The following is a 20,368-nucleotide window of genomic DNA, read 5'->3' as shown; positions in this document are numbered from 1 at the left end:
CGTGTATGGTGCTCCAGGCATCTGGAGAGCAAGGAGTGGAGGCTCACAGGTGGTGATAACTATTTATACATGATGCTATCAGGAAAGGCTTCCTAGAGGAGGTGACTGTGGGCTGTGTTTAAAACCACGCAGGTGACAAGCAGGTGGATGGTGAGAGGAGAGCAGAGCGGTGTGGGCAGGCACAGCAAGGAGGCAGAGGGGAACCCATGTGTCTGAGGAAGGGATAGCAAGACCACATCGGTGGTGGAAGCTGAGGACGTCAATGCTGTCTGGGCAAGAACTGAATCTAGGTCGCGAATGGCTCCCAGATTTCTGGCCTGTGCCTGTGAAGACAGTGGTATGATTAACAGAGACAGTGAACATAAGAGAAAGGAATGTCTTACAATAACAAATTGCCTTTTATACTCTTTTATACACTTTTACCCCATTAGAGTTCCCATAAGCACATATAAATTCTCTGTTTCTAAAGTTGAAGTCAATTCTGGTCAAGGTTATCCTGGCATTTTGCCCATATTCTTGATATTTTCATGATATGTCCCTAAAATAGAGTATAAACTCTCATCTGCCTTTTTCATTCCTTTAGATTCACAGGTCTTGAGCCAACATCCTTCATGGTAATCATGTCACCCATTTGTTGCAATGTCACCAATATGATGAACTTCACGCTCAGGAAAAATAAGCAAACAACATACATAGGAAGAATATTTTCGTTGTTGTTTCCATTAAACCTGAATATGTAGCCGTGTAAAATACACATTATAAAAAAATTCAGGGTGCTCACCCAGCTGCCTCACATTCACCGTGTACAGCCTCAACCCCTCGTCCAGGGACTCGTTGTTTTTTAAGAGCTTCTGCTGAATGACTTCTCCTTCTAAACTGGGGTTGTTGGTTGCATTGTAAATTAGAAGTGCCCAAATCACGAACCTAGGAAAACATTTTAAATAGAATTGTGGTTGGGGTTGTTGACTGGTTGGCTTTTTTTTTGGTGGAAAAACAGAACATTTGGATATGGTAGTAAGAGGGATGAAGATAAAGTGTTGAGACTGAAGAAACAGGCCAAGGCACTCACAGACGTCTGCTGCTGCATAAATTATACTTCAGTATGAGTAGATTTTATAGGATATTGCAAGAATACTTCTATCATATCACCTCATTTCTTTCAGAAATGTTTTAACTAATATTTTATAGCATACATGCAAGAAAGGGCCATACTTGTGGTTAATTATATATTGTTTCTTTATAGCCAACATAAAGTTTCTTAGAAAAATTAAATTTCAACTAAACTGATCATCTGACCTCTGAAATTGAGTGTTACTGTTAACAAATATCTTACAATTTCTCCAGAATTGTGACAAATGGTTTTCCATCACCATGAAGCATTTGCGAGTACTTTGTATGATGAAAAGTTACAAAATAAGTACTCAAAATATACTCGGTGATTGGCCAGCATATTGTCGAAGCAGTTTACAGACTATCTGACCTTGAATGTTTTCACAAAGAAAACATCTCTATGAGAAGCACGGAAGTTTCCTACAGGCACCACCGAAACTCTCGGCTCTACACTTTGAAGTGACATAATTTTCAGTTCCACTGTAATCACAGCTAGAGTCAACAGCACAAATCAAAGCCATCACTTCAACATTGAAGTAAAATTAAATGACATCGTTTTGTCAGGTAGAGGGGAAAATTTTTCCTTCGTATGTGAAAGCTCTGGGTTTGCAACAAAACTTTCATCTTCTTCATATTCTGAGGAGAAACGAACAATATGACATAAGATAAAGCATTATATTATCAATATCAGTTTCTGTCCACATGACAAAGTCAAAGCAGTAGCATTGTTTCTGAAATCACTACAAAGTACTCAGTAGACAGGCAAGGCGTATTTTATTTATGAAACCCTGTGGATATCAATAAAAATGAAATAGTCAGATGATTAATATATTTGTGGTGGTAAAAAAAAAAAAGAAGTGAAATATTTGCTACTCAAGGTTAGGTGAAATTAAAGAACAGCTCTACTTTTTCCCTAATACCTGTGCTAATCTCAAGGATAGAGGGCTCTGATGTTGTCATAATTCATTCTGAAAAGCTACTTATCTCTAAATGACCTACTGATTCACACATGTTCATACATAAGCCATATTTCAGGATGAGACAAACACAGATGTGAGTATAATGGTGACCTGTGGTATCTTAATACTTTTTAACACAGCCTATGAAAAAGTATCCTGATTAAATTATTGTTGAAAGATAAGCTTTGCTCCTCCAGTTCCTGAGAACTTACAGGTGGGAAAGTGACCTTTCACTTCTCCTGAACACTGAGAACATAATTAGCACAATGTATTGTGGATGACATTGAATACCCAAATTCAGCAATTCAAGAATGACCACACACTTTCACAGGCCTTATCCGTATTGTTTTCCTCTCCCATCCTGAAAACTGAAACTATCTTACGCTTCTACAAAGTCAAGGTCTCTCTGTTGTTGCCGTCAATCATTCTTTATTTGAATAAACCAGTCTCTGTGGCTTTGGTTTCCTGTCTGTCTAGGTGATAGAGTATGATAGCATTATCTGAAGCTGTGGTCCATGTTATGATCAAATTGAAAGGAAAAGTTTGGAACAAAGTATTTTACACACTCTTAGAAAAGTAGTAGATTGTGGTTTTGAGAAAAACTGTGAGACTTACTAAAGGTTTGTTATTGAGCAATGAAAGCAGTAGAGAGCAGCAAAAAGTGAGGGGGAAAGACTATGAGAATAAATTTTAAAACAATGCCCAGAGTTCATACCAAAGAAAAACTAAATGTGTGGTTTTCCCATACACACTGTCTTAGTTCACTCTCTGCAGAATTTTCTGTGAAGTCACCCATTGGTTTGACCGAGAGGAAACTGAGATGGCATTGAATTTAAACATCCTTCAAGCAGGAGTTTCTGAGGTCCTGACATACACTAATGACAGCTGATTTTAGTACTGTCATGTAGTAAAAGAATTCAGCACATAAACTGAAAAGGACGACGCTGACCTTCTGAACAGGGTCTGCCATGGGTGATATCCCAAACTAGAAATGACCCAATTGCTAACCAGTGTCCAGCAAAGGCACCCAGGCTGCTGTGGACCCTTTACTCAAAGCTTAATGTAATCCAGCAGGAAGGGCTGGAGAAGAAATCATTTGGCTGAATAGAGGAGAAAAGTCCTGTCACCATCAAGAAAACAGTATTAAAATACTTCAGATCACAAAGGAAAAGGAACAAGGTCAGAAAATAAAAACAACTTTCCCTGATCAGATAGCGCAATCCAGTATGTTGAATATACACAGAAATGATAAGTTTCAAATATAACTTTAAAAACATTTATTTTGCTAATGTTGAACAGCAAAAGGAAAAAGTAAGAAGAAAACTCTCTGGTCAACTCTTACATGAAATTTTATTTCTATCTTCTAGTACAAATATATCACCTGAAAAGAAGTACAGTCCATCATTATGGTTGTAAATTCACATCGATTCAGTCAATTGAAAATGAGCAAGACTTATACGAACTTTTGCTTTTCCACTAATCTTATTTTTCATTCTAAGGAAATGCAATACACTACTGGAACACAAGTAAATTTATTTCATTTAGGAGTTTAGGTTGTTTTTCATTATACAGCACTCTGAACAGCTGGCCTTTATATGCCAACTCATTATATATGGTGCACATATCCATTAAAGTATCTGCCTGCTTAAGTCATGATCTTGATATAAATTTTAAAATGGAGACTTCAGAAAATTAGCTGATGGCTTTGAATGCTGAAAATATTTTGGCACCTATTACCCATATTATTAAATACCATAGTACATAAGTACCTTACTTAAAACAAAGCTACAGCTTTTTAACTTTTTCTTTGAAGGTCTTTTTGATATTTCAAATAATAGGTAATGGATTTTCATAAACTCGAAATACTAAAAACAATAACTCATCCATTTTAAATGTTCTACTTCTGAATTATTTTTCATCAGATGTACATTTCTACCCGTCTGCTACATTACAGTTTTAACCACAAGGAAAAAAATAGTGTGCACTAGTGCTAAAGAAATAATTTCAATGTGCTACCTGACTAAAACGTTTCTCTCCTATCTCATTATTTCATTTCTCTACCAGATAGTCAAAACAGAGAGCCTGAGAAAGGGTGCTCCCCTGTCTGTAAGACTTTGTCAGCATTACCTTTGATCAATCACAAGGCTTCTCTTGACTTTAATCTTGTCCTCTCCCGTGCTCAGGTGAAAACTATAAATACAAATACATAGATTCATTATCAACCGCATCTGTTGCATCATCAACAACAAAATTTGAGGAGGTGACAGAAAGAGGCAGAATGGACATTTTAAGCCAGCACTTCCAAATGAGTGTTCTGAGGATCTAGTTCCTTCCTGCGCCTGCGACCAAATGCTCAACAGTCAAACAAGCCCCGCAGCTGGGCGCCTCGCTCTGCGTTCCAGGTTCACTACGCATGTCAACGCACTAAAGAGTCTGAGAGGCTCTGAGGCATAGACATTTACTACAGTTTCTTTAACAACGTACTTCCTGACTCGTCGGACCACTTGATCCCCCTTTCTGTGTTAAGTTATTACATCTCTTGGATTCAAAGGATATATGTTTAGCGTTCATGAAATACACTTTAGAAAATTTAAGTATAAAACTGTGAAAACAAGGTGCAGAGGAGGATATATAGAAGACATTATTTGCTAGGGATTTAGTGGAGTATTTAAATAGAAGAATAGTGAGTGATAATTTTGAAAAGCTAGGTTGCCATCAGACTGTAGATGGCTCGTCTTGTAGAAAAATGGTCTCCAAACTGGGGAGCATGCAGCCCACGGGGTGCCCTAGATGATTCACTGGGGGGTGTGAAGAAACTAAGAGAACTTTTATTTATTTTTAATTATCCTCTTGAAATTTGTGATACATCATAACTTATACTGGTTAAGTAACACACACAAAATAACAAACATATTTTGGAAGTACATGCTAAATTTTAAAAAATTGACTGGTATCCACAATCAAAAATTTTTTAAACCACTGCTGCTGCATTGAAGCTTTTTGTGCAAAGAAATGACATAATATAGAGTTGTTTCAGAAAGATTAAAAATATGGTGCACATGTGTATGTGTGTACTTGTGTGTATGTATATGTAGGTATAACCAGAGAGAGAGAGAGTAGTATTAAATTAGACACTACTTTTTACTTCTCAAATAATTCATTCTGTGACTTACCTGATATTAACCACATAAACAGTGTAGTTCCAATTTTGGAAGGTTGAATTGAGCTGAAAAAACAATGGAAAAGGGTGAGTCTTGTTAATATATTTTTTTAAAAATCTGAATCAAGTTTCTTCCCTCCCAAAAGATAAGTTGTTATTGGAATAAGACCCTGGGAAAACCCTGGAGAGCCAGAGGAGCAAAGGAAAGGTAAAGATAACAGCTACTGGGTCACTGCATGCCAAGAACTCCACAAATGTTATTTCTTTCAATCTCACAAAAACTAATGAGGTAGGTATTATCTGCCCCCGCCGTCTTATATGTGAAGAAACTGAGCTTCACACAGATGAAACAACTTGCCCAAGGTCACCCAACCAAGAAGTAATAGATGCCAGAATGGAACCCATGTCTGCCTGTCTGGAAATACTATACTTTCCTCTCTAGCTCCTAGTATAACGGGCCTCCCAGTTAGCCATAACACTGAAAACTTAGCTGTAAGAGGGTACACAGGGAAGATTAGCACCCTGAACGCCTTCCATATTCTTCATTCAACACACAAAGAGGTGCAAGAACATGTTTTTCTAGTAATTATCGTCTCATAAGAATATTAGTAGTAGGAAAAATTGTAAATTAACAATATAAACCTTTTAAAAAAACCCAAAAAATAAGTTCAACACTATTGGAAACTATGTTAATTATTATGTGGTTATTTAACATTTGTTATGGGTCTTGGCATCACACTATTTTTTTTTTTTGGTCAGGAAGATCCACCCCGAGTTAACATCTATTGCCAATTTTCCTTTTTTTTTTGGTGAGGAAGATTCACCCTGAGCTAACATCTGTGCCAGTCCTCCCTCTATTTTGTATGTGGGTCACTGCCACAGCATGGCCACTGATGAGTGGTGTAGGTCCGTGCCTGGGAACCAAACCTGGGCCACTGAAGTGGAGTGCACTTAACTACTAGGCCCCAGGGCTCGCCCCTCAGCACCAGACTTTTTAATGAAGCAGTGGATTCCTCTCAATATAAATAAAACCTTCCACGATGCACCATCCAATTCACAAAACAGGATTTCTTACTGATACAAAATTTTCTTATTTATATGTAATTTCAAAGGGTTTTCAGGCCTTGTTTCATATACGCATTTAGTCTTCCTTGGAAGCATTCCTAAAATTGAATGCAAATTCTAGGAAATTCTGGCAAAAAGTGTTATTATTTTTAAATTGTAAATAGTAATAAGATGAATGAGGGAGATTGCTTATATTTTCTCTCTTATCAAGTATCTGCTTTGGGTATCTTGCATCTTAAAGTGTCCAGTAAAGTTTAGTTTCAGATGAGAATGAAGCTATGTTGAAAACCATGCATGAAAATAAATATAAATGAAAAATTATGCTTGTCTAAAGCACAGATGCTCCATTTTTCAAGATTCATAACATTAAAAGTGGTTTATTTGAGAATGAAAATAAAGAATCTGTCTTTTTAAAATATTCTTCTGAGTTGAAAAAAACAAAGAGAACAATGCTGGAAAGAAAATGAGATGTAAGAATACACTCCTTCTGTAAAGCCTGCTCTGCATTTAGAAATTAAACACATCTGCTAGTGTTTGAATTAGTTGCTAATGTTCACGTGTCATTCCAGAAAGTCAAAAGCAGCATTTTCTTTGACTTCTATTAGAGAATTTCACTTTTCCCTCCAATTTTGTAATAGAGTTGTTAATTATATACTATTGTTTCCTGTGGTCAACTTGTTTTAAATGACGTTGCCTTTAAAAATAACACTGTTGCCCTATCATTCTTCAAACATATTATATACATATATGAAGTATCGTCACCACCACCTCTCAACGCAGTTTAACTTTCGTCTGCCACCAAGAACATGTTTATTAGTCAGCTGCCACGTGACAAACCCACTCTCCTTACTCCGCAATGTAGACCCAAGTGACTTTATTTACAAAAAATTGCTTGCACTATAGCAGTAGTATATATAAAAAGGAGTACAAAGTCCCACAATATACTGTAGTGTACAAAGAGAAACAAAATAATAGAAAAGATAGAAACCTGCGGAAAATTAAATTTTTGAGATTGTCATGAAGAAGAAAGCAAAAAAAAAATCCACAGGTTATATATGTAAAGAAAAGAAGAAAAAATGGTAAAGTTTTCTTTTTTAATTGGAAATTATCAAAATTTTCATCAATAGAATACTGCGTAAATAGGTGATAACCTAAATATCCCTCAACAGAAGACTTGTTAAAAAAATGACTAGACAGCCTTGTAATAGAATACTATGCAGTGTTTAAACAAAAAAGGATTAAGGAAGGTCTCTGTGTGAATGCCGCAAATCTGGCAATAACAAAAAGAATGGGGTGTAAAATATGCTACTTTTAGTGTAAAAAGGAGAACAAATAAGAATCTATAGTGTTATTTTCTTTTATGTCCACAAAGAAATTCTAGAAAACCCCAAGAAAAACTAACAGTGATTTCTAAGCAGATGGGTTGGTCTCGGGGCAGATGAGGTACAAGGACGAGTGGAAGATTTTCATGATACATCTTTTTACACTTTTGGTTTTTGAATCAAGTACTCAAACAATTAAATTTAAAAAATGTATTTTTAAAAATAGTGCTGAAAATATAAGGATATAATAGTAAATAAAGATACCTACCAAAACACATTCCCACTTGGGTGGCACTTTTCTTATTTAGACATTAATAGTCTGTGAGGCTCAGTTTCTTGCCCTCCTTTCAAATGCACCTCTCTTTCTGTGCACAAGGGCAACACCTCACTTACGTCCAGTCATGTGTCACTTAACAACAGGGACACATTCTGAGAAATGCGTTGTTAGGTGATTTCGTTCGTCATTGTGCGAACACCATAGAGTGTACCGACACAAACCCAGACAGTGCAGCCCACTACACACTGAGGCTCCACGGTACTAATCTCATGGGACCATCGCACACGCAGTCTGCTGTTGACAGAAACGCTGCTATGCAGCACACGACGGTATCTGTTCACACATTTATAATTAACAGTATCTATGTTTCAGTTTGACCCGTGGATTCAGTTACCCAGACAGTCGAGTCTTTTCCAGATTTCCAGAGGTTAAAGGTTTAAAATCAAAAAAGAAATTTTACAAGTTCACTTACCCATTCTGCCACCTTGCTCTGTACTTTGACCTCTGGGTGACGAAGTACGTTTTGAATCACTATGGAAATTCTATAGGCAATTCCATCTGTCCATTGGAAATAGGATTTAGTCCATTAATTATATTTTACAGTCATATAATTCTCCATTTAAATTTATGATCACAAAATTTCATACAATTTAAAAGAAACAACTTCTATGCTGATACAGAAAATTTCTGAGATATTTTTACTTTAAGCTCATTGACCTTTGGATTTTCTTACAAAAAGCTATCAATTAGTTTACTCTTATAGATAATTCATTGCTCCTAAATTATCACCTGCACACGTTTCTTCGTATTTTTTAATTCTATAGATTTCTGATATCTACTGTCAGTAAAGTGGTGATTTTTTGATGTACAGTTTGATTTCTTGTAAGAAGATTATCTTTTTTTGTACATTATAAAGAACAATAAAGAGTTTGGGATCTTAAAACTTGAGTGAGATGATGGGCAGGAGTTAATCTGAAAACGAACAGGCAGACATGGATTTACTGCCCCATCTCTCTCTCCCATCTCCAAGAAAGCACTCACTTCTACTAAGTTATTGGCTTGTATTTCATCAGATTTTTCATCAAAATTCCATAAACGTAGTCATTTGTACCAAAGTAGAGGGGGAAAAAAAGACGTTTTGCAGATAAAATTTTCATTGTACTAACTTGCTTTAAAAAGAAAATTTTATGTCAGAACAAGCCTTTGCTTTTTCCTTTTGAAGGCAATCTTTAAAGTAATCTGATATATATAATATATGGATAGATAGATTTTCATATATCCCTCTCTATTTTTTTTTTTTTTTGAGGAAGATTAGCCCTGAGCTAACTACTGCCTGTCATCCTCTTTTTTGCTGAGGAAGCCTTGCCCTGAGCTAACATCTGTGCCCATCTTCCTCCACCTTATATGTGGGATGCCAACCACAGCATGGCTTTTGCCAAGGGGTGCCATGTCCGCACCAAGGATCTGAACTGGCGAACCCCAGGCCGCCGAAGCAGAACATGCACACTTAACCACTGCGCCACTGGGCCGGCCTCTCTCTATGTATTTTTAATGAATATCAAACTCACCAACCAGGGCACCTTACTAAAGGTAGCTAATGAGAAAAGGACCCTTCTAAAATATCGCGGGAGTGCCTGCCCGGTGGCTCAGCGGTTAAGTTTGCACGTTCTGATTTGGAGGCCTGGGGTTTGCCAGTTCAGATCCCAGGTGCGGATACGGCACTGCTTGGCAAGCCATGCTGTGGCAGGTGTCCCACATATAAAGTTGAGGAAGATGGGCACGGATGTTAGCTCAGGGCCAGTCTTGCTCAGCAAAAAGAGGAGGATTGGCAGCAGATGTTAGCTCAGGGCTAATCTTCCTCAAAATAAATAAATAAACAGAATATGGCAGGTTATAGACAGAAAGAAATTTTTGAATCTCCATTGTTGTCAGTCACCTTTCTTTGCGCTTAGGGTTTGGTAAGTCTTGAGTGGAATATGCACAGAAAATGTAGAAACCTATAATTTAAAATAACGCTAGGAACGGATTTCATGAAGCTTGGGGGAGGCAGTAGAAAAAAGTATAAAAGTACGCCTTTGGGAATCCCTCACATCTACCAAGTGCAAATGGCGATCCCACCACCGCAGCAATGGTTTTCCAGTGTAGGGGTCTGAGTCTCACGCTGAGAAAGATCACCACTCCTGGGTGTAGGAATACAAATGTGTGAAATCGGTACAAGTCCATAGACAGTGAGTTTAATTTATGCATATTGGGTTATTGCAGCTTCTAAAACTCTGCAGGTATTTTAATGATCCTAATTTTATATTCCTTTAAAAATATTCTGAATAAAAACATATTTAGAAGAGTCTATTTAAAACAAACGATAATTCAGATTAAATAAAACCCTTTTTGCACTGTAGATCTCATCAGATCATGGACATTCTGAATGATGGAGAGGAAATGCCAGTGGCAGGGCTCCAAGCTTCTCCATCTATTTCGGCATCCTAGGAACACTGTGCATGTTCACTGGTGCCAGCAGAGCAACTGAAAAACTACCACTAGATGGAGAGCTAAAGCATGTGATTGTTGGAAAAGCAATATTCTTTCCCTCTCAGGAAAATAATGCAAAGCACTAAAAATGTGTATTTTTAATCACTGACATTTCTGAAATTTTATGGAAGCATCCAAACATTTAAGATATTTTTCTTTGTGTTTTAAACATTCCCTGCCTCACTTTTTTAATTCACTGTTTTTTATAACTGCGAAGACATCCAATAACTGAGACAGCCTAAATCAAGTTATAATATAGTGCTTTCTCTAGAGTCACATTGCTTATAGCAAATGAAACATGTGAATAAGTCAAATGACCTAGCACCTCGAGTTATGGATGCTCTCGGGCTATGGATCTCTGTCAAGTAGTCTCTCTTCAGCAGCCTCGGACTGAGGCATTAACATATTAGCCAAAAACTACCAGCGGGATCTACTTGTTATATTTATTTAAAATTTTTGAATAAGCTAGTCAAAGGTAATCATGAGAAATGTCCAAGAGTGAACTATCAAAGCAAGATAAAATGTTCTGAAGCACTGGCGAGAAGGCTTTGGACTATAGCAAAATAACTGGCTTAAGCGTTGCCCTTGCAGAGGATGTGCAATTCAGAGACTGATGCAGGCTTTTCCATGTCCTCCTGGCAGTCAGGTCATCTCTCCTATAGATGTAACAACTCCCACGGTGTCTCAATAGAAAAGCTATTCACAAATCTTCACATGTTCCAGAAACTTCAAAAGATGTATGTATTGTTCTAAAAATGGCATCCAAGCCAAAAGAATTCATGGCAGATATTACTTGGGAAAAAAAGGACGTAAAAATATATCCATTTTCCAATGAGATAATTCTTCTAGCCATCCAGAACTTCAAAGTAGAAATTATTGCTTGCCATTACAGACGTGGGATCAAAACAGTATTCCTCTGTGTAGGTTTTTCTCCAATTAATCTTTCCTCTTTTCATCTTCTGAACACTCTTTTCAGAATTTCTTGGAAGCTACAGAAATAACACTATATTCAAGGGTATGAAATATAGGTTTGAAAAGGTGGACTTTAAAATGTATATTTGAAAAGATAGATATTAAAATATACACCAAATGTTATTTTAGATTCAAGATTATTTCTTTGAACTGGTGATGAGACAATTATAATACGACAGTGGCACTTGTAATGTGACTGAAGTCCTGCTCATCTTTATTATTTTTTTCTTTTTTTGAGGAAGATGACCCTCAGCTAACTGCTGCCAATCCTCCTCTTCTTTGCTGAGGAAGACTGGCCCTGAGCTAACATCCATGCCCATCTTCCTCTACTTTATATGTGGGACGCCTACCACAGCATGGCGTGCCAAGTGGTGCCATGTCCGCACCCGGGATCCCAACTGGCGAACCCTGGGCCGCCGAAGCAGAACGTGCGAACTTAACCACTGCGCAACTGGGCCAGCCCCAAGTCCTGCTCATCTTACACACACAATTTCTTTAAGATGCCTGGCATATAAAGCTAGATTGATTGTTGGAACCACACAAATACCCCAAGAGTGAGGTTTTTATTTGAGTAGCTAAATGCATGTGAGAAACTAGCAGCAGAGTCGCAATTTGTCCTTGTAAACTAGGTTTTTAGAACAATAATAAGGGCTAACAGTTAGTTCCTTACTTGGGTTGCCTGTGCTGACCTCACAGAAGTTTAATATTCAGTAACATTCAGTGATGTTTCAAGATGGAAGACATGATTTAGAATGGAAATAACAATTAGTCCAAGAGCTTTTCTTGGGAATGTAATGGAAAAGGCACAGAGGTTAGTTGTGGAAATACCTAGATTATTCATTATATCCTGAAATATCTGTTTGTCAAAAGTAGCTTAAAAGACAAGATATTCTTAGTATCTAATCTGAGGTGTCAGTCTGATAAAAGTCCTTTGGAAAATAGCAAAAAACAACTTTACCCAGAGATAGAGGACCATTTCACAAAAGCTAGGAAAACAAGTTTTATTGATATATTGAAGAGCTATGCCTGCCTGTCAGCCTCCATTCTTCCCCTCTCCCCCCTCTGGCACATCATTACTGATGGGCTCAGTAAAATGCTGCCAGTGCCGAGTTTGAAGGCCTGGATAAGGGGATAACAGATTTGATAGCCGTCCTGTCTTTCCCCCACTGAATAAAATGGGATTCTCTAACACACCAGATGAGGAGGCTGAGGATGCTGACTATCAGTTTCCCAAGGAAGCAGCAAACCGTATCTGAAACTGTTGACAGTATGTGAACGATCTTATGCAGTCCGGGGCACGACACGACGTCTCATTCATTCACAGGGCAAACAAGCAGTTCCCTTTGCCATTATTGCAAATTTGACCGTATCATAGGGAAAATCTTAAACAGATTATAGCCTGTCTCTGACACTTTGTTACTCTCCGTTTTTAAAAAGACAATGAAGGCTTCCAGTGCTGAGGCGTGAGAAAGCAAAAGGATACAGGGAGAATTCAATGACATTGTTTTCATTATGTTTATTTTCACTTCTATTTTAAAACAAGTAGTACTGGTTTCATTTTTCAATAGTGATATCAATTTTACCCTATAAATACAAATGTTTATGTAAAAGAAGTGTCATTTTAGGAAAAAACTATTAAATAAATAGGTGGCTCAAGGATGTGGGAAAAATTTTTCAGATAGTATACAAATCTGAGTGCACAATTTTGAGACTATTTCTGCCACATGATGACTTTTGAATATTTTTACACTTTCACCAAGAATCATCTGAATTAGATTTCTTTTCCTTTAGTGTTGGTCAAATCAACCCGTTTTAACTGATTCTAACATTTGCTGGCTTTGTTGAAACTCCAGTGAAGGTCATGACGCAGAGAGAGACGGACTAAACAAGGCTCTCTTCGAGAATGTCAGAAACGACATGACTGAGTGAATACAGCTCCACTCCACAAGTCAAGCTCTCTGAAGCATCACATAAACGTTCTTGGGCAGCAGAGGATGTGCCGGTCCTGGGGGGAGAATGCCACAGAGGCTCTTTGTATGTTCATACAAAGAGCAAAATACTTAGTTAGAATTATAATATTCCCATCTACTGGCTGAAGTCCATGTGAAATATGCACTGGAAACTTTAGCTGCTGTTGCTTTCTTGGGGGTGCTGGAATTTTTGCTCCATCATAAATCTCCTTGGTGTAGAATAACCAGAATAACCATAAACACTTCCCTGAATTGATGTCTTTATAACCCTAATGAAATTTATATCTGCATTTCATGTAAAATATTCCATACTTCCAATTTAAATGTCCTGACAGAGGAAGTTGATGTAACCCTCAAAGCCAAAAGAAAAAATGAACTATGTGGGTTTCTTTTCTCTAGGTTTTGGTCCCTGGTGATATATTACAGATGTCTTGGCTTCACAAGTTAAATGATTGGGGTTGAGAAAATTATTTTGTTTCTAATATCTCAAATTGGAGGCAATGGTGTGGTCACCTGATGGGGATTTCTCCTTTTTAGAAGAAACTGAAATCACTTACTCTGAATTACCTAAAGGCTTTGGTACGTGGTCCATATAGGTAGCAGATTCAATAATAACTCAATTCACCTGGCAATGCCTCTGTCTATTTCTTATCTTATATAACAGCTATATTTGCAAATTACAAATAATATAAACAGAAAACCACACATAGAGAAAAAATGCAAGAAGTACTGGCAATTACTTGAATTTTTGTTGGTTAGAAATTGATTTATGATTAAGCAGATACACAATCACATTCTTACCATTATTCTTCAACAAATAAAAACAGAGGGCAAAGTATTACCATATAAATTGATTTAAATGTCACAAATGTTTGAACATAAACTTGGCGTTAGTGAGAAATTAAATTACTAAAATTATTCAGTTTTTTGAAATTACAGAGCCTTTAAAACCTACTTTCCTGAAGAGAATAATCTGACAAAATACCATGAATAATTTTTTTCTCAGATCTCTAGTATAACGCAAATTAATTCCTTTTAATTAAATGCCTTTCTCATAAAGCTTCTATTGAAAGAAATTTTAGCTAAAAGTGCAGAAGAGTCCTGGAAAGGGACTCATTCCACTGGTCTTTAGAATGGGGAACTCAAGTGATATTTACTTATTTTACTAGTCTTGCAAATGTCCAAATGTACCAAACGATTCTAATAAGAGAAATTTTATTGGAACATTAGGTATTCCCACCCTTAGAATACAATTTTTTATCACGTTAGACATAGTACGAATATAAAAGGTAACGATTTCTTACCATTGCTTTGTTTACCGATTCTATTAGTAACAGGCATGTTAGTGGTGACAGTGGGTGGTGTAGTACAAGGAGAGTTTACAGTAGCTGGTAATAAAGATGAGAAAGATGTAATTTTGCAAGGAGCATATGACAGTTAATATGGATGAGCAATCTATAATTAATGCATAAAAATATACAGAGGAGAAATGGAAACCATTTCTTGCCACTAAACACAAGACTCTAAGGTTATAATGCATAAAATGAAGTAATGCTTTCTATGGCACATTAAGAATCAGTTCCCATGACCTTTGGTACCATATTGCACAAAAGTGTGGAGCTGGCGCAAAGGGACTGGAGAACGAACGTTTAGATTCTAGACCTGGGTGTGCCATTAACAGGCCGATGACCACACAGTGGATTACTAGACCCTTCTAGTGCTCAGTTTCCTAAGTTTGCAAAAAGAAAAGCTTAGAGAAGTTCAATCTCTACAGCACCTATCAGCTTGAAAATTATCTAAACTAAGGCGGTCTTCCTGATACACTGAGACTAGAGAGATGAAATCTCAGGGGAAAAGGAATTTTTCCTTGAAAAGACAAATATAAAGAAAAACAAAAGAGAATAAAATGTATAGACTAAATCAATCATTTCTAGATCCCAACAACTTTACTAAATACTTATGGATAAAACCAATTTCATAAGGGCAAGCCTTACGGTGGAGACATTTTCAAGGCATCATGTCATAACTATGCTTCAGATACTACGAAACTCTCAAAGACTAAACCCTTATAAAATGCTTTGATAATACCTTTCTAAGAAATTCTGGAGGAACTATATAAGCAGTAAAATAACTATACACATAATTTTCCTTTAGTTTACCTTAGGAGGACATTTGTATTAGATGTACTTTCATATGTACAATGACCATTTGTTAGGCATCTCAATTTTTTTAATTATCTAAATTTAAAACATTTCAGTGATTATGCAGAGAATTACTAAGTATTTTTAGAAAATAGAGACGGTTCCCAACATAGGATGGCTCGACTTAGGAGTTTTTGACTTTACGATGCTGCAAACGCAATATGCAGTCAGTGGAAACTGTACTTCAAATTTTGAATTTTGATCTTTTCCTGGGCTGCTGATACGCAGCACGATACTCCCTCACGACGCTGGGCAGCAGCAGCACGCTCAGCTCCCGTCAGCCGTGCGATCGGGAGGGGAGAGAACTGAGACGCTACACTGTACTGTGTCGCCAGAGTTTTTTGGATGAGTACTCACACAACCATTCTGTTTTTCACTTTCAGTACAGTATTCAATGAATCACTTGAGATATTCAGGACTTGATTATATACTCGACTTTGTGTGAGATGACGTCGCCCACTGGAACTAATGTAAGAGTTCCGAGCACATTTAAGGTGGGCTAGGCTAAGTTAGGACGTCTGGTATGTGAAGTATATTAATGCATTTTCCACTTGTGATATTTTCAATTTACGATGGTTTACCCATCGTAAGGTGAGGAGCATCTGTATTCAATTGACTCAATTCCCTGATTTGAATTCCTGACTCAAAATATGCATCCTTAACTAAAATAATTTTTCAGTCCAAAGTAATATATAATACTTAAGAATGGGATTCTTTTTGAAGTCTTTATTTTTTAAAAATTATGAATAATCAGTTATATTTATCTAAATGCAAAACGCATCAAAGAACATGAAAATGCTTTTTGGTGATTGAGGACATTGGTGGGGAAAGCTGGGCATGTGGTCCTTTGACCCTAGGAATCAGTACTATAGACATCTCAGATTAAAAGAAAAAAATTAAAAATTTCTTTTAAAAACCTTCAGATCTTGAACTAGTCAAAATTAAAGTTTTTCCTATTTCATATAACTATTTTAAAACTACACTGAGTTCATGGAAAGAAACTACTTACTGACTTTATTTTCAGAGAGTATTCGTCGATAACAACACAAAAAAATAACGTCTCAGAAAGGAAACAAAAATAATAATGAAATACACCCCTCCTCTCTGCCTACTCTACTCCCACAGTGGCACCACAGAAGAGAGAGAAGGTTTCCATGCATTTAATCTCACTTCTAACCCCATCACTTTCATTCTACGATCGTCTTAATAAGAGATCTGGCTTTTACAAGAGGGATGATCATGATTCTTAATGTGGTACATAGAACATGCTACTTCATACAGAGGTATTTAAGAGAATAAATGGATGAAAATGGATCAGGGGTAATTAGGAGAAGCAATGATAAAATTAAAGCAAAATATTTATATTATTAAAACTTATGTTACTTTAAATATATATTATCTAACATGCAACTATTTAGTACATAATATATAATGATAATACTGACCATAGTATAGTCATTATGCATTAATAATAAAATTACATTAATATTAGTTTAGCATAACTATTTTTATCCTAATATTTAAGTTATATTGTACATATAAATTGCCTCATGGCCTTGTCTTAAATTTAATATTCAACTTAACTTTTTCCCTTGATTTTTAGACATAAACACTTTTTCAAAATATTATATGACTATATTTATACTGGACTTTTGCAATATTCTTGAGAAGAAATAGAGGGGAAAAAATAAAATCAACCCTTGTTTAATAGCATATAGTCATCATATTAAAAAAACTCAGTGCTTGATGGAAATGTGGTTATCCAGTATGTGAATGCATTCTTTCTCCAAGAGCATGTACTGTGCACCCACACAGCTAAAACACATCCAGAAATTCTTCTGTTTTGCTGGTTTCTGCCTTCTCAAGTGAAAATTAAAATAAAAATAAAAACAAAAACAGTGACAATGACATTATCTATAAGAGCAAGCAGAACAGAGACTCCAGAGGATGACACTGCTCCCTACCTCTGCAGAGGGTCCCCAGGTCTGCACAGCTGGCCAGTTCTGCTGCCGGGAGCGGGATCAGGTAGGAACCTGGATCAACACCGAGAAAGAATTCAAATTTGACTTATCATTTAATGATATTACCCAGAAAAAAATCATGAATCATGTGGTTGGTGTTGGAGGAGCAGCCCTAGATGCGTCCACCAGCAATACTCCAACGTCAAGAAGGTCTCAAAGTCGTTGTGTCTTAACTTCCATAAAAGTAAAGTCAAAGTATTGAAATTTCCCTCAAAATCTTTAACTCAATTTATTGGTCTTATCCACATATGAAAGGAAAAGAAGTGCTATTGTCCCTTAAAGTTCATGTAAAAAGTTCAAGGCCTTTTTGCATAATAAATTATAAGGCTCTGGTGGAAATTCATACAAACGAAATAATGTAAAACATCAAAGATAAGTTCCAAAGTGAACTTGGATAATATTAATACTCAAAAAATGCATATTTTCGGTTCATAGGCACTAACATACACTATTTGCAATTCCAAAATCTATTTCCGGGACTTCGAGTCGGTCTCTGTGTCTTTTTATTTCATGCTTTTGCTGATTCATCCTCAGCAGGAAACAAGTTTTAAGCTGATTTTCGAGTAGGAGTAGTGGATTTTCTCTGTTGCACTAAATCTCCCTCTGGCAATTAACAGACTTTTACCAAGAGGTTGAGGCTGGGGAAGATGGGCTAAACTTATCACAAAACGTGCTGCACTATGAATAAAGAAGAAGAAGAAATACAAATATACATACACACACAAACATAACACATACACTTAATTTAAAAGGACATTTCTATAACAGCAATTCCATTCTAATGTTTGAAAAGTATTTTCCAAACTTTCCTGTGGGAATAGTACATGAAGGCAGAGCAGGTACACAATCTGAGAAAAGATGTCTAATCAGGTAACGGGCACGCATAAGCAGAAAGCAGCCCAGCAGTTTAAGAGCATCTCAGGAGTCATGGTTTCTTCATTCTCGCCTGCCTCAGGCACGTGGCCCAAAAAAGGAATCACGTTACCTCGGAAAGACCCAACCCTCCGGCAGGTGTGTGATGTTAACTGGCAAAAAGCTCTCCTCACAGGCCTTTCTGTGTTCATCCCATAAACGTTTACTCACTGTTTATAGTGTGTGAGACACAGAAGCAAGAACAATGCTTTACGACCATGTCACTGCTCCCAGAGAGGCATGAATGGGAGAGAGCTTCCCAGTTCTCTGAATGCTTTAAATGAAGTGTTCAGTGGCCCAGAGGAGGGCGAGACCAACAGCTTGGAGAGAAGGGTGAACAGGAAACCCATTACAAGAAAAAGAACTGTGAGGAATATGAGGGGTCACTATACAGATCAGGGGATAAAAGACTGGAGATGGATAGTACCAGCAGACAGAATTACTGAAACACATACGAAGAAGGCAGTGAAAAGTCTGGGAACGCAGGTGACATGGCATTACTAGAGTAGGGTAATTGTAGAAAACTGGTAGGAATGATCAGATATGTAATTAACGCAGAGCTCGTGCAGAGCCTTGTAGAATGTAGGCACCACAAGGGCTGGGAATCTGTGTCTTTATTTCAACAGCTCATCCCACACACACACAGTTGGGGCGTCCTCAGGCTTTACTGACTAAATTACTGAATGTGTTATGAATGACTGCTAATATTTTGAACTCTTTCTTAAAGGAAATGGGAAAAAATGAAAGAGAACTTGGTGAGAAAATTAGATTTAAATTAGAAAACACTCATTTTTGAGGCTCCATAAGCATCTAAAAGAGGACAGATACAGGCAGCATGAATACTAGTAATCCAAGCTTGATACCATGACTTCAAGGAGGATGGACAGAAAGAGATGGACACAAGACATGTGAAGATAGAATGTACAGGATTTACTGACTAATTGGAGGACAGGGAAAGAAAGGGAAGAAGAGAGGATGTTCTTCTGGTTTCCAGTTTGAGAAATCTGTACGTAATGATCTCATAAAGGAGATGGGAGATGCGGGAAGAGCAAACTTAGGTGGGTGGGCTAAGTAGTAAATCCAGTAATGGGAACTGAGGTGCTTGGGCGACATCAAGATACTTAGGCAGTTGCACATGTTTTTGTAAGAGGTCTAGCAAGGAATCTCAACAGAATCGATAAACGCATCTGAGATCACTAAAGCTAGAGTGTAGATCTGAGAAGAGGACAGGATGAAACTATAGATGTTCCTTACATGGAGAGTGTGGCAAGATCAAGTATACCAGAAAGGTCAAGGATGATAAAGGTTCAGAAGACCTTCAACTCTGCACTGGACTTTTGCTAGGGGCTCTACAGAAAGTTGTTCCAGTAGCGTGGGAACGATGAACTCTAGTCTGCCAACATTTGATTGAGGAGTGAAATGCAAAAAGAGGAAACTCCGCTATGAAAGGAAGTTGAGATAGGGACAGGGAGTTGATTGGAAACTTAGACAAGGGTACTATGGAAAAAGAGCCCTGGGGAGGCGGAAGTTGAGGCCCGCCTCCGACAGGACTGAGGCAGAATTTTATCTTGAACGTTTTCTGCCCCTTCTTCTTTCCCGTTGCTCTTAACTTATGTCCTCCTCTTGCAGGACTTCTCTACTCCTTCGGGTACTTATATTTTAGTAAGGAACTTCTGAAAACTAAAATGTCTTTAAAACTCAAAATGACTGAGGAACTCTCAGGCACTGTGACATGCAAGAGAGGAGACCCTTGGATGGAGTTCCTGTGCTTCTCAAATTATACACAATGTTGGCAGTCAAAGGCTCCTTAGGCCGCTTCTGGCACTGATACGGTTATCTCTGGAAGACAAAGGGAGATAAGGGGATAGCG

The 20,368-nt window shown here is 37.3% G+C and overlaps 1 protein-coding gene across 11 annotated transcripts in view; it reads right to left on the bottom strand.

Moving 5' to 3' along the window:
- The window catches only part of ADGRG6 (adhesion G protein-coupled receptor G6), a 133,779-nt gene that overhangs the window by 41,478 nt on the left and 71,933 nt on the right, over positions 1-20,368 (bottom strand). For 6 of the 11 annotated variants that reach the window (XM_070506355.1, XM_070506367.1, XM_070506344.1 and 3 more), the window contains exons 5-9: positions 17,530-17,598; positions 8,366-8,451; positions 5,243-5,295; positions 4,197-4,259; positions 782-924 (exon numbers count right to left, since the gene is read on the bottom strand). In XM_070506355.1, the coding sequence (XP_070362456.1) occupies positions 782-924; positions 4,197-4,259; positions 5,243-5,295; positions 8,366-8,451; positions 17,530-17,598 (414 nt within the window). Of the gene's footprint in view, positions 1-781; positions 925-4,196; positions 4,260-5,242; positions 5,296-8,365; positions 8,452-14,668; positions 14,753-17,529; positions 17,599-20,368 lie in introns of all 11 variants that reach the window. The other 5 variants (XM_070506340.1, XM_070506363.1, XM_014854869.3 and 2 more) reach the window with 1 other exon arrangement.

The sequence above is a fragment of the Equus asinus genome, chromosome 1 (genome assembly GCF_041296235.1).
Source record: "Equus asinus isolate D_3611 breed Donkey chromosome 1, EquAss-T2T_v2, whole genome shotgun sequence".
NCBI classification, from domain to species: domain Eukaryota; kingdom Metazoa; phylum Chordata; class Mammalia; order Perissodactyla; family Equidae; genus Equus; species Equus asinus.
Note: the sequence above shows the minus strand (reverse complement) of the source record. Positions and strands in the feature narration are given on the sequence as shown.